This window comes from Oncorhynchus mykiss, chromosome 11 (assembly GCF_057628025.1).
Source record: "Oncorhynchus mykiss isolate SJ-2025 chromosome 11, ASM5762802v1, whole genome shotgun sequence".
Taxonomy (NCBI): Eukaryota; Metazoa; Chordata; class Actinopteri; order Salmoniformes; family Salmonidae; genus Oncorhynchus; species Oncorhynchus mykiss.
Genome location: NC_143032.1, coordinates 51635373 through 51652624, shown reverse-complemented (window position 1 = coordinate 51652624; position 17252 = coordinate 51635373). Strand labels below are relative to the sequence as shown.

Here is a 17252-nt window from a genome sequence, read left to right as displayed (position 1 = left end):
ACCGAGCGCCGCCCGAACTGGAAGGGGAGCTACCTTCGGTGATATTCGTGACAGTCTTCTGTCGCTCCAGAGCTAGTAGACCGGCGACGACGACCGCCGAGCGCCGGCCGAATGTGAAGGGGAGCCACCTTCGGTGATATTCGTGACAAGTGGTATGCTGGTCAGCTAAAATAGTAAACAAATCTTCAATCAATTACAATATGATTACATTTGACATCATCACTTAGCACCAACTTTTCAATATGACCACACCTGGGATTTTAACTCACAACCTCTGGATTTGGGGCATGCTATTCATTCTGCTGCACCACAAAGTCTGTATAATTTTGGAAGTCCCTACACATACATTGCCTACAATACACTAGACAAAACCTCCAGGCGACCATGACACAACGTCCCAAGAACCAGGAACTAGACAAAACCTTCAGGGGACCATGACCAACGTCCTAAGAATGTACTAAAAACGTCCCCGGTACAAACTGGGAACTAAACAAAACCTCCAGGGGACCATGACACAACATCCCAAGAATGTACTAAAAACGTCCCCGGGACAAACTGTGAACTAGACAAAACCTCCAGGGGACCATGACACAACGTCCTGATGACTTTAGGCAACCTTTTTGTGACTTTCCGGGATGTCCTAACAACTCATTTTTGTTTGCAGAGATGTTGTGACATTATGGTTCAGGTTATGTGAGTGTGTTCAGGCCATCTTACACTGATCACAGTCGATATTCAGTACACCACCAGTGCTTCATGGGCTCCTGATGGGGTGATGGGGATAACGCAAGCAGACCTGAATGGAAGACGAACCAGAACAGGAAAAGACAGAAAATAACCCAACCATCATCACACCACATCTCTACTCATAAATATTACACGTCCTTGTCTGTACAATACAGTGGAATCTCAGCCTCCTTTAACATCTGAATAATTAATGCAATAAAATCTGTGTTTTTTTTCACTTCCCTCATCTTCTTTTCTTGGCCATTCTCAAAGTGGTAGCAGTGGGGAACAAGATTTCAGGGCCAGGCAAAGTGCTGGGAGAGAGTAGAGGTGAAGGGGATTGTGTGTGTGCGTGCGTGTGCGTGCCTGCCTGCGTGCGTGTGAGATAGAGAGAGAGAAAGGTTGTTAGATAATAGGAAATGGTTAGATAATACTTGTGGAAACGAAGTCCATGATTCTGACTAAGTGCCTCTCCCAGCTGACAGTTTGATTCTTTCTGACTCATTGAAGGCAATGTTTGATGATTTCTCTACTATTGAGATCAGAAGTTCAAGCTCAAATAATTACAGATATTTAAGGGTTCCTATGAACATTGTTAGTGCTAAATTGATATGATAAGGGATTCAGCATTTCTATTCTATCTTTATAGTAAATGTTGTATTTCCTTCTGAAGAAATACCATCAAATTGTAATCAGTAGGTCCTATCCCACACAGCTCATCCAGTTGTCCTAATAACTGTCAACTCTTGGCAATTCTTCAAGGAAACCGACCAAGGATGCTTTAATCAATTACATCCTACTCCATATCGTTGTGTGGCAACTGGAAAGAACGATGACCCTGTAGATGCACAGTTATTCTATCATGAAAGTCAACTGTATGCCCTTTAGTAAAAGTGCGTCAATGAAAAACAACGCACCGCTGCTTTGCCGCATGGCCACATTTCGTCAGATCAGCAGAGGAAACTAATGCGCGTGGTCCGATGTCCTGCTAAAGTGCAATACATAGGGGACGGCACAGGACAACGCACGCGGAAAAGATAATACATTTCATGGTATCCGCTGTGCAATTACCAACCTTTTTTCTCTTTTTGGGTCATCATCTTTATTTATTTTTAGCAGTTTATTTCATTATTTTAGTAATGTATTTTGCATCATTAGGGCCATTCTTCAGCGTTCCCCTATCAAATGTCCCTGATAAAATTGCGCGGTAAGGAGAAAATGTACTTGGGAGCGCGGGAAATAATTCAGTTACGCATAACCATTCTTGCATAAGCATCCAAATAAACTTGTCGGCCTACTTCAGTTATCTTTAAATATTGCTTGCAAGCACCCATCTCTTCAACCCTTTTTGGAAATGAAGACAGATGGCGATAAACCTGGGAAATTGTGATGGGAATTTAATTATGTTTGGTTTCTTTTAGATTCGACTCGTTTTTCCCAAGGAAATAAGTGCTTCACCACAGAAGATCCACAGGGATAGTCACTTTTGTGGTGTTCAGTGCTAAAGGTACAAGACAAATGTGTGCTCCGAAGAGTAGCAGTAGCTTATGAGAGGTCCATTCCTCTCTGTTGAAACTCTATCAATCACCTTCAGGCGCGGCTGCCTTTGAGCGTCACGTGGCTGCCACACGGATGCCCAGAACCGGTGTTGCAGGAGCCGTAGGCGCCGGAGAAGCAACATGGGACGATTCAAATACTTATAGAGGTAAGATTATAGCCTGCGCGTGAGTAGTTTATTCATGAAGTAGTTTGATTGGTCTGGTGTCTTTGTTTTAACAAAATGAATTGACCGTCTTGTTTGTGCTCATGGAGTTGGCTAAACTTGGCTAATTTGGGCATATTATAAAAACCTTTGCTTTTTGCAATTGGTTTATTGTATATTGAGAAAAGTTTGTGTTTCTTTGTTCTGTCATATTCGGGTGATTATGGCCTTTTTAAATAACTGTACGTGGACTAAGTGCTATCTTGAAGGCAGAAGTTTGGATCATGAAACTGGATAGATAAAGAGATCCGATGAGACAGAGATAGAAAGTGAAACGTGTCATGAGAGTGAAAGAGACACTATCTAGGCTATCATGATAATTTAATACGACATTAATTTGATCAATCCAGTTCACTGGTCGCGTGCTCTGGGCACTGAGCGGCTGTCCATGGTGCTGATATGCTCTCCATGCAGCCGTGCGGTTAAAACCTAAAGCAACTCTGTGCAGACTGGTAGATTGGCTGAAGTGCGTAGCCTGTGGGGGATATTTTTCACTCTTGGACCAAGCGATTATTTGATGTTATAGCCTATATCTGTAATGTGGGGGTTTTAGCAATTTTTTTTCAATGGTTCAACACTGCAATTGTTTATTATGGTTAGATGCCTTGTACAAATCTGTTAAACAAATAAACAATTGAACTTTCTCCAACGAAATAGCATTTTGTCAGTCTGAGGGAAACGTTCATGGTTAGTTGATGATAGAATACCAAGTGTAAAAGCCTGTCCATTGACTTAGAGAGTCGGTTGAATGTCTTTAGAGTCTCTAGAGGTCATGTCAGAGATTGTTCTCAGAAATATCTATTTCAATAGATTCCAATCTGAGAGCCATGGTCAATACAATAATGCCAGCTCTACTGTGAAAGTAATTGTGTGTTCTACAGTGTGGATCATGATTACCTTTTGAGTCTTGGCCGCATGTCTTTGGCCAGTGATTTGTGTTTGATGGTGAATCTATGGGTGAAAATGACTCCCTACGCTCAGGGACACTGATGTCCATGCCAGCTCGTCATGAGAACAGAATGCAATATGTTGGGTTGACTCTGGATCCTGGGGCTGATGAAGTGCTTAGGTCTGAGAGATGTGGCAAGCTGAGCTGCCACACTCAGGGAGGATAGGATAAATAATGGTCTGAGCGTTTGTGGTGGCCACCATTTTCCTTATCTGTCACAAGATATCTTCAGCAAGGTTAGCCATTTTTCTGTTAGAGAATACAGTATCTGTATGGTCATCGCAAGAAATTGTGTAGCTCTACATACAAGCTAGTCTTTCATAGCTATTCAGATGAGATACCAGCTGAGTTTGACTATCAAACCTATCACATATCTCTTCTAACTGCTTTAGAAGTGACCATTCCATTAACGGACACTCAATAGAACAGTCCAGACATCTACAGCATCAAGCATCTTCAACTTTGATCCATAACTACTTTGGTCTGGTGAAATTTTCTACAATATTCCTGATTAATATTATGTGTGAGTGGTTGTTTTGGGCTTTGATTGCTTTTATTTAGTAGGAGGTGAGAATCCGGTGGAAAATGAGCGTCTTATTGAAATTCACATGGGAGCCTTTCTCTGTCTCTGCCTTAGTGTTGGGGCTATTTCTGGGTTTGATGTCATTTCTGCTGTGTAACTCCCATGCATTATTCCATGATGGTCCCAAGGACATGTTCCAAGAACCTTTCCCACAGTATCTAACAGTCTCAGCAGTAGGAAAATCAAGCTAAGATGGACTCAGGATATCAGGAGAATATGATTTAATTTAAGAATCATACAACCGTGTGTATTTATAGTATATGCCACAGTTCTTTTACCATGTCTCTGCGTAAACCATTGGATTTGAGCTTGATTTTCTCTCTAAAACGAGTAAATCGATGGCTTTTCAATATCCCCTCTAATGTACATACTGTATTTCTGTGAAATAGCTTAAAGCACTCATGCAGTCTTTTCAATTTCATTTTTAAATCTCTAATACATCACTGTGGGTTTATTTAATGAAAATAACTTAAAACATATTTTTTATAATTTATTTCCCTGAGCCTCCTTTCGCCTTTGAAATGCTCAGTGTGATCGTTCAGGCGTGTTGATGCACATTTAAATATATTAACATAAACAGCCTTGATTGGTGGATAGGATCTTCTAGACTCTAGAGCCAACCCCACTTACCCCTTCAAAGTAGGACACATATGCAAATAAAACATGACTGGTCATTGGTCAGAATAATCAGATCAGATTTTGATGTCATGCTGTGGGCCAAAACTCCATCCCACCTGAACAGGCTGAAACTCCATCCCACTTGAACAGGCTGAAACTCCCTTTCACCTGAACAGGCTAAAATTCCAGGTGTTTTTTTTCTCCAAAACGTTCTTACGCTAAAATGGCAATATCACCATTTTGACTCTTTAAGTTGACCAGATGATCCGAAGTAATGTGCAATTACTGCACTATGACCAGTCCTTTGATTCAAAGAGTGGAAGTGTTCACTAAAAGCAGCAACATCAGATTCCCAATGAGGGCTGTTGGCAAGGATACAAATCTACAGTACATAACTGACAGATGATGTAAGTTTAAGCACCCTTTCAATCCATCTCTCGTCCTATCCTCTTCTCCTGCAGAGTGTTGATGGAGAGGACTTCGAATGTCAGCCGGGACAGTGGTTATCTGTGGTGGAATTCTAGCTACAGTCATCTTACTGACTATCGTTGCAGTACTGTGCTACTGTAGGTTGCAGGTAGGTTATAGTTTTGTCTAACTTAGCTATGATAAGTGCATGTATGCTCAGGGTTTACGGCGACCAGCTTGTTCACTCTTTCATATGATTCTCTCTGCAGTATTATTGCTGTAAGAGGGAGGAGCCAGAGAGGGAGGAGGAGGAGCAACCGGACATCACCACCATGTCCTCTCTCCCCACACCAGTACACACAGCTGGGGACCTCGACGTGATGACCACGCCCCCCTCCGAGCCTAACGGGCCCGCCTTTGTCTACACCCCGCCCCTGGTCCGCAAACCAGTGACACGCTCCCATACATTCTGCCCCTCCTGCACGCCTTACTCCCTGCCCTTCTACCTGCAGCACCCCTCTGAGAGGCTGCGTAACGGCGGTGGGCGCATCAGCTACAGGACTGTGCAGCAGCAGGAGCTGGACCTGCCCATGGACCTGGCCAGCTTCAACCACAAGCTCAACCTCATCCGCTCTGTCACCATGAGGGAGGTGGTCACCCACAGCCACAGTGTCAGCACTGACGTGTAGCCTCCTGGTGGCTGGGAGGACCAATGTCAGGGACCTGACCTGGCTGGAGGGAATTTGATTTAACTCTTACTTAGTGTAGATATTTTCCACCTCAACAAATCGATGGGTACGTTCACTCACTCACACGATGTAAAGAGTTATTTTTGTTGGTCTCACGTGTAGATATATGGACACCTAGTCCTGAATTCACCTTTTTCTTTTCTCACGTCATGCTTTCACTTCACAGGTTCATTTGTCAGTATGTTGATGGCAATGTGTCAATCTGCTCGTCTTTCTTTAGAGGATTATGATTCAGACAGCAAGAACACAGCAAGGACATGGTGTGTGTGTGTGTAGGTGTGTGTGTTTGTGTGTGGGGAAGCACATGAACAGTATTTTAAAAAGGGCTTAATATCATAGGCAGCATAGAGGATCTGTGATTGTGAGGGAGACATTTTTTCTCAAGAAAAGCTTAAGCTGGCAGAACAGGGCCGCTGGAAAACGTGTGGCGAGCTGGCATTTGCACCAGCATTTTTTTATCAGATGTGGCAGGGCTCCACAACTTCTGATTTAGTTTACAAAAAAATATTGACGAGAAAGGCGTAAAAAAATAGGGGAAATGTGCAGTTTTTTTAGACCGATTTGCCTCATGATTTCTCTGTCCTTCACATTGCAGTGCTGCTGCAGTGTCTTGACAAAAAAGATGAATGGAAATTACAGGTCTGGCCTGGCACACCCTCAGCTGAATTGCCAAACAACCGGATGCACCCAGTTTTCGGGGATACAGCTAACTCAACCTAGCTTCCTTTTCCGTTGATAACCGGAGCTCCGCTCAGGCATTTATTTGACACCTGCTATGTTAGGTTAGGCCAGGCACAAAGCTCAAGGCACGCTTCACTTTCCTCAGTATTTATTTAGCAAATGTGATAGCATATCATTCCCGACAGACACAAGCAAAAAGTCTTTACATAAATGTTGTAGCAGCCTACACCTGAACATTAGCAATCTGACATGCTGTATTGCATGGAAACGAGACGATTCTTCAGTCTGATCAACTGTAGGCTACTAACAACAGCAGCTGCAAACACCTTTAATATTAATTTGACTTAATTTGTCCTCCATTCAGGCTGCAAGGGCGTTGATTGCCTCCTCAACAAGCTTTAAAGGTGAGCCGCCTGAAAAAATACCCATGAAAAATATGCGTACTGCCTTAATAAAAGGGAAAACTCTTTTCACGCCACTTCAATAACAAATTGATGTTTTCGTAGTAGGTTAGGAGAACATACACAGCAGGTTAGGAGAATTACCATAGAAAGTTATGAGACTAAGGTAAAGGTTAGGAAAAGGGTTAGCATAAATTCTCTCTTATCCTGCTATGACAACCACTTTGTATCGGAGTGTGAAAAGAGTGTGTCCCCTTAGGAGAATTACCATAGAAAGTTATGAGACTGAGGTAAAGGTTAGGAAAAGGGTTAGCGTAAATTCTCTCTTATCCTGCTATGACAATCACTTTGTATCGGAGTGTGAAAAGAGTGTGTCCCCTTAACCCCCTCGAGTCGATTTCCACGGCAAAATTGTAATTAGCATAATATCAAAATCCCCATCAAAATCCATCTGTTAAAGCTAGATAGATTTGTTTGGATGCTTTGGATGCCTTTCAATCCACCACATTTGCATCTGCAGTGAAAGGTGGCTGAGCTACAGCAGTGTTTGGTGTTTGTCTGACCATGAGACATCCCGAAAATCGGTCTTCTCACGAAAAACGTCTTTAGCGGTTTGGCCTACACAAAAATATGCCCCTTCTTGTTTTGCTCTAGGACGATTTTCAAGCCTCGCCTGAAGGTACCCCGGTACAAGTTTAAAAAATGAATGGAAGTATATATGGAAGTAGTTTAGTGCCTAAAATCTAGGGTTAAATAGGTGTACAAAAATATATAAATAGTTTCCTGATCTTTCTTATATCTCTCAGATATATTTCAGAACAAACTTCCTTTTGATTTTTTGGGGACTGTTGTCCCATGCAGTGAATCTGCAGTGAATCTGTTTCTATGGGCTAATAGCAGTAAGGCCAAATTCAATGTTTCATCAAATATTTTTTTAAATATATATTTTGGATACCTTGAGGTCTTAAAATTCTAAATCAAATAGGAAAATTACCATTGGTATGGCCGTAATAAAACAACTCCATATGCTAGTTTAATAATCCTGTTCATAAAACACAATTTTCCACCACCATGCTAGTGGCTGATGCTACTTCCTGATGTTCAGCCAATCAAGTTGCAACAGTCGGTTGCGTACCCCTGGCTGAACGCTGTGTACAACACCAGGAAGTAGCATTATCCATTCGAAAATGTTTTATTAAGACAATACATATTTGTCCCATATTTTTTTTTTTTTGCCGGCTTGGCATTAAAGCTAGTTAACAAGGCAACTGACGCCTTTGCAGCCTGAAAAAAATATGTTTTATGTATGAGCCAATGGCCAGGGGACACAAGTGTATAGCCGGCTGAATTACATTCCTGTTGGACGCAGATGACAAACGACGTACAAGGAATAATAACACCATCTGCCAGCCGGTTGGTCTACCTCTGGCCGGGGTAAACGAATCGGAAACGGTATGTATTTATTGCTCTATTTGTTTGTGTTAGGAACGGATCATATTTGGTTTATATTCACACTTGGGCTGCCTAGACCTTTTCTATCCAAAATGATTAACCGGAATTAACGAGTAAACACAATAGCTGACATAGACTGTGAGTTCAATGTTTTATTAGGCCTACAGTTGCAGAGGGCAGGCCTCCACAATGCAAACTTGCATAAAGCAAGCTAAGCCCTGTGAGTTCTATTATCCAATCATATTGCTGTATCTATGTCTGTGTAGAGAGAAACCCTGTTAGTCTAGCTTTAAAATATAACTCATATGAACAGGTTGCTGCAGTTTGACAGGGTTTTCATCCTCCCGACTGCCAGGTTATTTTTCTCCTGGTTATTATAAACGGACCTGATTAGAAAACGCTGCTCTCATCATAGCCCATATTAAAGCTTTTATTTTATTTTTTACAACTGATGAATCATGTCATACCATATAAGGTCCAGAGTTTTACCTCGTTAGGTTACCAGATCAGGAAAAACTATGGGCCCCAGGAAAAAAATAATCGCCCCACCCCCTCTCGGACCTGTGGTGCCAACTCCGAGGCATAGTAATAACTGTGTCTGTTGTGTGATATCTGTACGGTACATTTTCTTGGGGTTCATGTATAGGTGATGACACATAAGGCACTGTAAGCTGCTAAAATAAGGACAGAACCCTAATATCTTGGTCTCATTAGCCTGATTCTCAAATCCTCTGAAGTGTTGTTGTTGTTTCAGTTTTGAGTGTCCTCTCAATATATTCTTAATCGAGAGGAAGCGTAACTATTTTAAGAGCTCATTTGGTTCAAACTTAAAGGGAAAATATGTTTAAATATATATTTGAAGTGATTTTCATGTAGCTCATTGTCAAGTCATATACTTCAAGTTCCACAATAAAAAGTTAGTGTACGTCAATTGAGTTGGTTGCTCTAGTAATGTGTGTACTGTTTACTTGGCAAGTATGGGTGGCCAAACTCTTTTTCATTTCCCCCCCAAAAAATGTAACATGGCATGTCTTGTTTTGATTTAACAGTGTTTTGTCTTCTTGGTGTATAGGATATTTGTGTTTTATTTCAGCAGTAAATGTGAGAGGGAGAGCCCTATACATAAACCAGCAGGTGGCATCAGGTCCTGGTATGTGCATTTCCCATCAACTACTATGGATGAACCATATGTGGAATACAGCGTTTTACATGGTACAAAATAGCGTCAACAATAAACAGAACAATTTGTGCATGTTTTTTTCGTATGCTGAACACAACAAATCAATCAACGAAACAAGCTATAATTTACAGTTTTTAATCGAAATACAGGTAAATTACATTTAGTTAACAACAGTACAAAAGCTCAATGATTACTTCTTTGTACAAAGAGGTATCAGTTACACAAGAACAGTACACTGGATATATATTGTAAAAAATGAGATACAATCTCTTCAATGTAATTCAACCTTTTCAAGTGTCAAGAATATTTCAGTCCATGAATGGGATAACTGTATGGCCATACCATGTGTCTTTAGTCTTAACCTCTAAATTCACTCTCTCATTCACACTTAACTATCTGGCATTTAGTAACTTCATGAATTATATGCCATGATTGATAAAATCATGTGTGATGAGCAATAAATAAATTGTATGTTCTGCAAAAAATAGCAGTATGGGCCCAATAATAAAAACTAAAATGGGGCAGTTACATTGTATTGTACTATTTCTCATATCATAGTTAAGGATAACACTCAGTATGGACACCTTTCCTGTGTAGTCAATATTTATCTTAAATTCAGACTAGACATGCAGTATAGTCAACCAGGAAATAATTTAATATATCTTTCCACATTAGTGTGGACCCTTCTGTTAATAGGTTGTTAATATTTGGAGCAATGACAGCAATGGTTTAAGAGATTTCTGGTGTAGGATTCTCTCTTCAAAAGACACAAATAGACGCACCAGTTCACTCTTCGCTCTCTCATCTATCCCCCTTAACTCTTAGTACTTCAGGGTGTCATTCTTTGTATGTGCCCAATTGACAACCTCTCTGAAAGAAAGGTATGTGGTTGTGGTTCAGACTGAAGCCTTTATCATATTCTACAGTTCCTTCTCATTTGGACCAGGCCCTTTAGATATACTGTAGCCTACTGGGGGGGGGGGGGGGTGTAGTAGTAGTAGTAGAGTAACCTACTGCGGGGGGTAGTAGAGTAACCTACTGGGGTAGGGGGGGTAGTAGAGTTAGAGAGTAACCTATGGGGGGGGGGGGGGGTAGTAGAGTTACCTACTGGGGGGGTAGTAGTATTGTAACCTCTTGTGGGGGGTAGTAGAGTAACCTACTGGGGGGTAATAGAGTAACCTACTTGGGGGGGGGGGGGGTAATAGAGTAACCTACTGGGGGTAGTGGAGTACCCTACTGGGGGGGTAATAGAATAACATACTGGGGGGTAATAGAGTAACCTACTGGGGGGTAATAGAATAACATACTGGGGGGTAATAGAATAACATACTGGGGGGTAATAGAGTAACCTACTGGGGGGTAGTAGAGTAACCTACTGGGGGGTAGTAGAGTACCCTACTGGGGTGTAATAGAGTACCCTACTGGGGGGTAATAGAATAACCTATGGGAGGGTAATATAATAACCTACAGGAGGGTAATAGAGTACCCTACTGGGGGGTAATAGAATAACCTACGGGAGGGTAATAGAGTAACCTACTGGGGGGTAGTAGAGTAACCTACTGGGGGTAGTAGAGTAACATACCGGGGGTAGTAGAGTAACCTACTGGGGGGTTAATAGAGTAACATACTGGGGGTAGTAGAGTAACCTACTGGGTGGTAGTAGAGTAACATACTGGGGGTTAGTAGAGTAACCTACTGGGGGGTAATAGAGTAACCTACTGGGGGGTAGTGGAGTAACCTACTGGGGGGTAGTGGAGTAACCTACTGGGGGGTAGTAGAGCAACCTACTGGGGGGTAATATAGTAACATACTGGGGGGTAGTAGAGTAACCTACTAGGGGGTAGTAGAGTAACCTACTGGGGGGTAGTAGACAAACCTACTGGGGGGTAATATAGTAACATACTGGGGGGTAGTAGAGTAAGCTACTGGGGGGTAATAGAGTAACATACTGGGGGTAGTAGAGGAACCTACTGGGGGGTAATTTGTCGACGAGTAGTCAGGGGTAGAGGGCTCTTTGGCTGGAAGTAAGTGGGTTGCGGGTATGGGTTTGCAGTGGTTGGAGTTAAGGGGTTTGTGGGGGTCTGCTGGAGGTAGGGGGTGGGGAGGGGGGGTTGGAGAGCTGCAGGGTAAGGTTTTGTAGGTGTCAGGCAATACTAAGAGGCGTGCTGGGCCCTGCAGGAGTGGCAGCAGGCCTTGCTGTAGTACCAGTGACTGCACAGGTTCACCTTCAGAGCCAGAGAGCAGTTGGTGGTGGGACGGTCCTGACAGCTCTCATCTGCATGGCAGAGAGACATATATGACATGTTCAATGATATGGAAAAAGTAGCCTCATCACGATCCAAAAATACTGCAATGATAAACCTATCAATGAATGAATTAATTAATGAATTAATCAATCAATGCCTTTTTACCTCCACAATCTAAATGCTCAGGACCTTAGGCTGTTATGAAAGAAAGAGGTGTACTTAAATAATACAATTAAAAACAAGTGCTTTAAACATGCTGTATTCCGCGGTTGACTTCTGCCTGTGACTAGACTTTAACTCTCCTAAAGTTTCCAGAGTGATTTGCTGCTTACAGAGCCTGATCCCAGATCAGTTTGTGTTGTCTTGCTAACTCCTATGGACATTGGAGTTGGCAAGACAGCACAAACAGATCTGGGACCAGGCTTTTGCTTACGTACCTGGGGGTTCAGTGGGACAAGGTTGCAGGGCACAGGTCTGCTTGGCCACAGGCTTGGTCAGGGGGTCACAACCTCTCACGATCTCCCTGCCCTGGTAGCACTTCACGTCTCTCATCCGGACACCCACACCACATGTCTTAGTGCACTGGGGAGTGAACACACCACACGTCAACACTATACCAGGGTTATACCAGGGGTACAGTGCTGCCGTTGCACTGAGGAGTGGCGCTCCCTCACTTTTTTCAATTTGAGATAACACAGAGCTGGTAATTCAAATTCTGATAAATTATAAATAAATTATATTTAATTACCACAAACATTCCATGGAAATTATAGAATGATAAACAAAATAAATTTGTAGCAGCCTATAGGTAGGTAAATGGTGGTTTCTTCTCTGTCTTCTCTGTCTCTGGCGGTGGCGCAAATGATGAATGACTGTAGGCGTGTGTACAGGGGCCCACTTGTCAGAGGCTTGACCACTTCGAGCGGGCCAAATCTGACGTAACAAGAACAGCCAGAGACAGAAAACTCTGCCAGGGGTTGCTAAAACGTCTGTCCTCAAAGCAGTTTGTTATGGACTTGGGGCTCATGTACGACACACTTGAACTCGCCCTACTGTCCGAGTGCTTAGCTTACGGAAACATACCACCTATATTGCGTATGCAGACAAACTGATCCACCGCATGGATCTAGGATCCAACTTCATGGCGTGTCTGCCTTGATGTTCATAAGACTCCACGGACCCCCTCTTGCGCAGTCGAATCCAGAACAATATGCGACCATGTTACGGTGCTGTTCTTTCAGCACCACAACTAGAATGTCACTCAAATCGCTTAAAATAACCTTCATCAAGATCTGTTCCCTATCACTTCTCACAATGGTGCTCGTTTAGTAAAGTTAGATCAAGCTGAATCAATGTTTCCCAAGATCACAATGATTAATTAGCATTTTACATAACATAACTGAATATAAGAGCATATACAGTTGAAGTCAGAAGTTTATATACACCTTAGCCAAATACATTTAAACTCAGTTTTTCACAACTCCTGACATTCAGTTAGGATCACCACTTTATTTTAAGAATGTGAAATGTCAGAATAATAGTAGAGAGAATGATTTATTTCAGTTTTTATTGCTTTCATCACATTCCCAGTGGGTCAGAAGTTTACATACACTCAAATAGTATTTGGTAGCATTGCCTTTAAATTGTTTAACTTGGGTCAAACGTTTCGGGAAGCCTTCCTCAAGCTTCCTACAGTAAATTGAGGAGAATTTTGGCCCATTTCTTCTGACAGAGTTGGTGTAACTGAGTCAGGTTTGTAGGCCTCACTCATGCTTTTTCAGTTCAGCCTTCAAATTTTCTATGGGATTTAGGTCAGGGCTTTGTGGCCATTCCAATACCTTGACTTTGTTGTCCTTAAGCCATTTTGCCACAACTTTGGAAGTATGCTTGGGGTCATTGTCCATTTGGAAGACCCATTTGCGACCAAGCTTTAACTTCCTGTCTTGAGATGTTGCTTCAATATATCCACATAATTTTCCTCCCTCATGATGCCATCTATTTTGTGAAGTGCACCAGTCTCTCCTGCAGCAAAGCACCCCCACAACATGATGCTGCCACTCCCGTGCTTCACGTTTGGGATGGTGTTCTTCGGCTTGCAAGCCTCCCCCTTTTTCCTACAAACATAATGATGGTCATCATAGCCAAACAGTTCTATTTTTGTTTCATCAGACCAGAGGACATTTCTCCAAAAAGTACAATCTTTGTCCCCATGTGCAGTTGCAAACCATAGTCTGGCTTTTTTATTGCGGTTTTGGAGCAGTGGCTTCTTCCTTGCTGAGCGGCCTTTCAGGTTATGTCAATATAAGACTTGTTTTACTGTGGATATAGATACTTTCGTACCAGTTTCCTCCATCATCTTCACAAGGTCCTTTGCCGTTGTTCTGGGATTGATTTGCACTTTTCGCACCAAAGTACGTTCATCTCTAGTCTCCTTCCTGAGAGGTATGACGGCTGTGTGGTCCAGTGGTGTTTTACTTTTGTACTATTGTTTGTACAGATGAACGTGGTACCTTCAGGCATTTGGAAATTGCTCCCAAGGATGAACCAGACTTGTGGAGGTCTACAACTTTTTTTTCTGAGGTCTTGGAGGATTTCTTTTGATTTTCCCATAATGTCAAGCAAAGAAACACTGAGTTTGAAGGTAGGGCTTGAAATACATCCACAGGTACACCTCCAATTGACTCAGAAATTAGAAGCTTCTAAAGCCATGACATAATTTTCTGGAATTTTACAAGCTGTTTAAAGGCACAGTCAACTTAGTGTATGTAAACTTCGGACCCTGGAAAAACTACTTGTGTCATGCACAAAGTAGATGTCCTAACCGACTTGCCAAAACTATAGTTTGTTAAACAAGAAACCTGTGGAGTGGTTGAAAAACAAGTTTTAATGATTCCAAACTAAGTGTATGTAAACTTCCGACTTCAACTGTAGGATAGTTGGCCTAGAAAATGTTACACCCAAAACAACTCCTCAGTCATTTCTTATCTGAAGCTGAATGATCTAATTGTTTTCCTCATGTGGCCAAAACTTAACAGAGCGCGCCACTAGGCAGGATATATGCTAAGATTGAAAAAAAATAGGTCTACAAGCAAGGCTATTAGTTGTTTATCACCATCTGCTTTAATTCACCCATGAAACAGTCATTCCAGAAGATCTAAAAGCATATTCCCATGGTATGCCTAACTTAGCATTTGAGCTTATGAAAAATGTACAATATGCGTGGGCATAGGCAGATGTTGCAGTTTGAGGATGCATTTGATGCATAGGTCTATTCTAAACTCAACAAAAAATAAACGTCCTCTCACTGTCAACTACGTTTATTTTCATGTGTAAATATTTGTATGAACATAACAAGACTCAACAACTGAGACACAAACTGAACAAGTTCCACAGACATGTGACTAACAGAAATGGAATAATGTGTCCCTGAACAAAGGGGGGGGGGGGGGGGGGGGGGTCAAAATCAAAAGTAACAGTCAGTAAAAGTAACAGTCAATCAAAAGTAACAGTCAGTATCTGGTGTGGCCACCAGCTGCATTAAGTACTGCAGTGCATCTCCTCCTCATGGCCTGCACCATATTTGCCAGTTTTTGCTGTGAGATGTTACCGCACTCTTCCACCAAGGCACCTGCAAGTTCCCGGACATTTCTGGGGCGAATGGCCCTAGCCCTCACCCTCCAATCCAACAGGTCCCAGACGTGCTCAATGGGATTGAGATCCGGGCTCTTTGCTGGCTATGGCAGAACAATGACATTCCTGTCTTGCAGTAAATCACACACAGAATGAGCAGTATGGCTGGTGGCATTGTCATGCTGGAGGGTCATGTCAGGATGAGCCTGCAGGATGGGTACCACATGAGGGAGGAGGATGTCTTCCCTGTAACGCACAGTGTTGAGATTGCCTGCAATGACAACAAGCTCAGTCCGATGATGCTGTGACACACTGCCCCAGACCATGACGGACCCTCGACCTCCAAATCGATCCTGCTCCAGAGTACAGGCCTCGGTGTAACTCTCATTCCTTCGACGATAAACGCGGATCCGACCATCACCCCTGGTGAGACAAAACAGCGACTCATCAGTGAAGAGCACTTTTTTCCAGTCCTGTCTGGTCCAGCGACGGTGGGTTTGTGCCCACAGGCGACGTTGTTGCCGGTGATGTCAGATGAGGACCTGCCTTACAACAGGCCTACAAGCCCTCAGTCCAGCCTCCCTCAGCCTATTGCGGACAGTTTGAGCACTGATGGAGGGATTGTGCATTCCTGGTGTAACTCGGGTAGTTGTTGTTGCCATCCTGTACCTGTCCCGCTCTGCCACTGTGAGGACGATCAGCTGTCCATCCTGTCTGCCTGTAGTGCTGTCTTAGACTTCTCACAGTACGGACATTGCAATTTATTACCCTGGCCACATCTGCAGCCCTCATGCCTCCTTGCAGCATGCCTAAGGCATGTTCACGCAGATGAGCAGGGACCCTGGGCATATTTCTTTTGGTGTTTTTTGGAGTCAGTAGAAAGGCCTCTTTAGTGTCCTAAGTTTTCATAACTGTGACCTTAATTGCCTACCATCTGTAAGCTGTTAGTGTCTTAATGACCGTTCCACAGGTGCATGTTCATTAATTGTTTATGGTTCATTGAACAAGCATGGGAAACAGCGTTTAAACCCTTTACAATGAAGATCGGTGAAGTTATTTCGATTTTTACGAATTATCTTTGAAAGAGGGTCCTGAAAAAGGGACGTTTCTTTTTTTGCTTAGTTAACAATGATATTTAATAGGCTACATCTGCCGGTACAAACTTGAGAAACTTGCGCTCCCTCACCAAAAAGAAATAGCACTACACCACTGGAACACACCCTCTCACAATCTCCCTGCCCTGGTAGCACTTCACGTCTCTCATCCGGACACCCACACCACGTGTGTTAGTGAACTGAGGAATGAACACAGCAGCACTGCTCTTTGACTCTGTACTGGTATCCCTTGTATAAAGTCTTGTTATTGTTCATTTATTGTGTTATTCTTTTTTCTTTAGCACATGTATTCTTATTTACTGTTTAAAACTCGGCATTGTTGTTTAAGGGCTCGTGAGTAAGCGTTTCATGGTAAGGTCTACTACGTCGTTTGTATTTGGCGCATGTGAGAAATACAATTTGATTGGATGATTTTGTTGTCTTTAATAGAACACCATCTAGAGTGAGCTCCAGAAGTATTGGTACAGTGACACATTTTTGTGTTGCTTTGGTTCTTTACTCCATCACTTTGGATTTGAAATTATACAATGAATATGAGGTTAAAGTGGGTGTCAGGGTAGCCCAGTGGTTAGAGTGTTGGACTAATAACCGAAAGGTTGCAAGATCGAATCCCTGAGCTGACAAAGTAGAAATCTGTCAGTCTGCCACTGAACAAGGCAGTCCACCCACTGTTCCTAGGCCGTCATTGAAAATAAGAATTTGTTCTTAACTGACTTGTCTAGTTAAATAAAGGTTAAAAAAAAAGACTGTCA

At 42.5% G+C, this 17252-nt stretch overlaps 2 protein-coding genes across 6 annotated transcripts in view; one reads left to right on the top strand and one right to left on the bottom strand.

The window, feature by feature from the left end:
* Nucleotides 1–1673: 1673 nt before the first annotated feature.
* LOC110535837 (protein FAM163B) lies at nt 1674–9264 on the top strand. The gene is made up of 3 exons (XM_021621156.3): nt 1674–2431; nt 5100–5215; nt 5316–9264. The coding sequence occupies exons 2-3, from the start codon at nt 5123–5125 to the stop codon at nt 5733–5735; spliced, it is 513 nt and encodes a 170-aa protein (XP_021476831.3). The 5' UTR covers nt 1674–2431; nt 5100–5122; the 3' UTR covers nt 5736–9264.
* Nucleotides 9265–9628: 364 nt separating this feature from the next.
* Nucleotides 9629–17252, bottom strand: part of LOC110535833 (ADAMTS-like 2) — a 50716-nt gene continuing 43092 nt past the window's right edge. For all 5 annotated transcript variants that reach the window (XM_090190385.1, XM_090190386.1, XM_090190383.1 and 2 more), the window contains 2 exons: nt 12193–12337; nt 9629–11784 (listed from right to left, as the gene is read on the bottom strand). In XM_090190385.1, the coding sequence (XP_090046511.1) occupies nt 11663–11784; nt 12193–12337 (267 nt within the window). In that variant the 3' untranslated portion in view covers nt 9629–11662. The remainder of the gene's footprint in view (nt 11785–12192; nt 12338–17252) is intronic.

What these genes read in the sequence shown, in the direction of transcription:
- LOC110535837 (XM_021621156.3), top strand. Translation starts at nt 5,123, where the DNA reads ATGTCAGCCGGGACAGTGGTTATCTGTGGTGGAATTCTAGCTACAGTC. An exon ending in TGTGCTACTGTAGGTTGCAG is followed by an intron (nt 5,216 to 5,315) that starts GTAGGTTATAGT and finishes TTCTCTCTGCAG; the next exon opens with TATTATTGCTGTAAGAGGGA.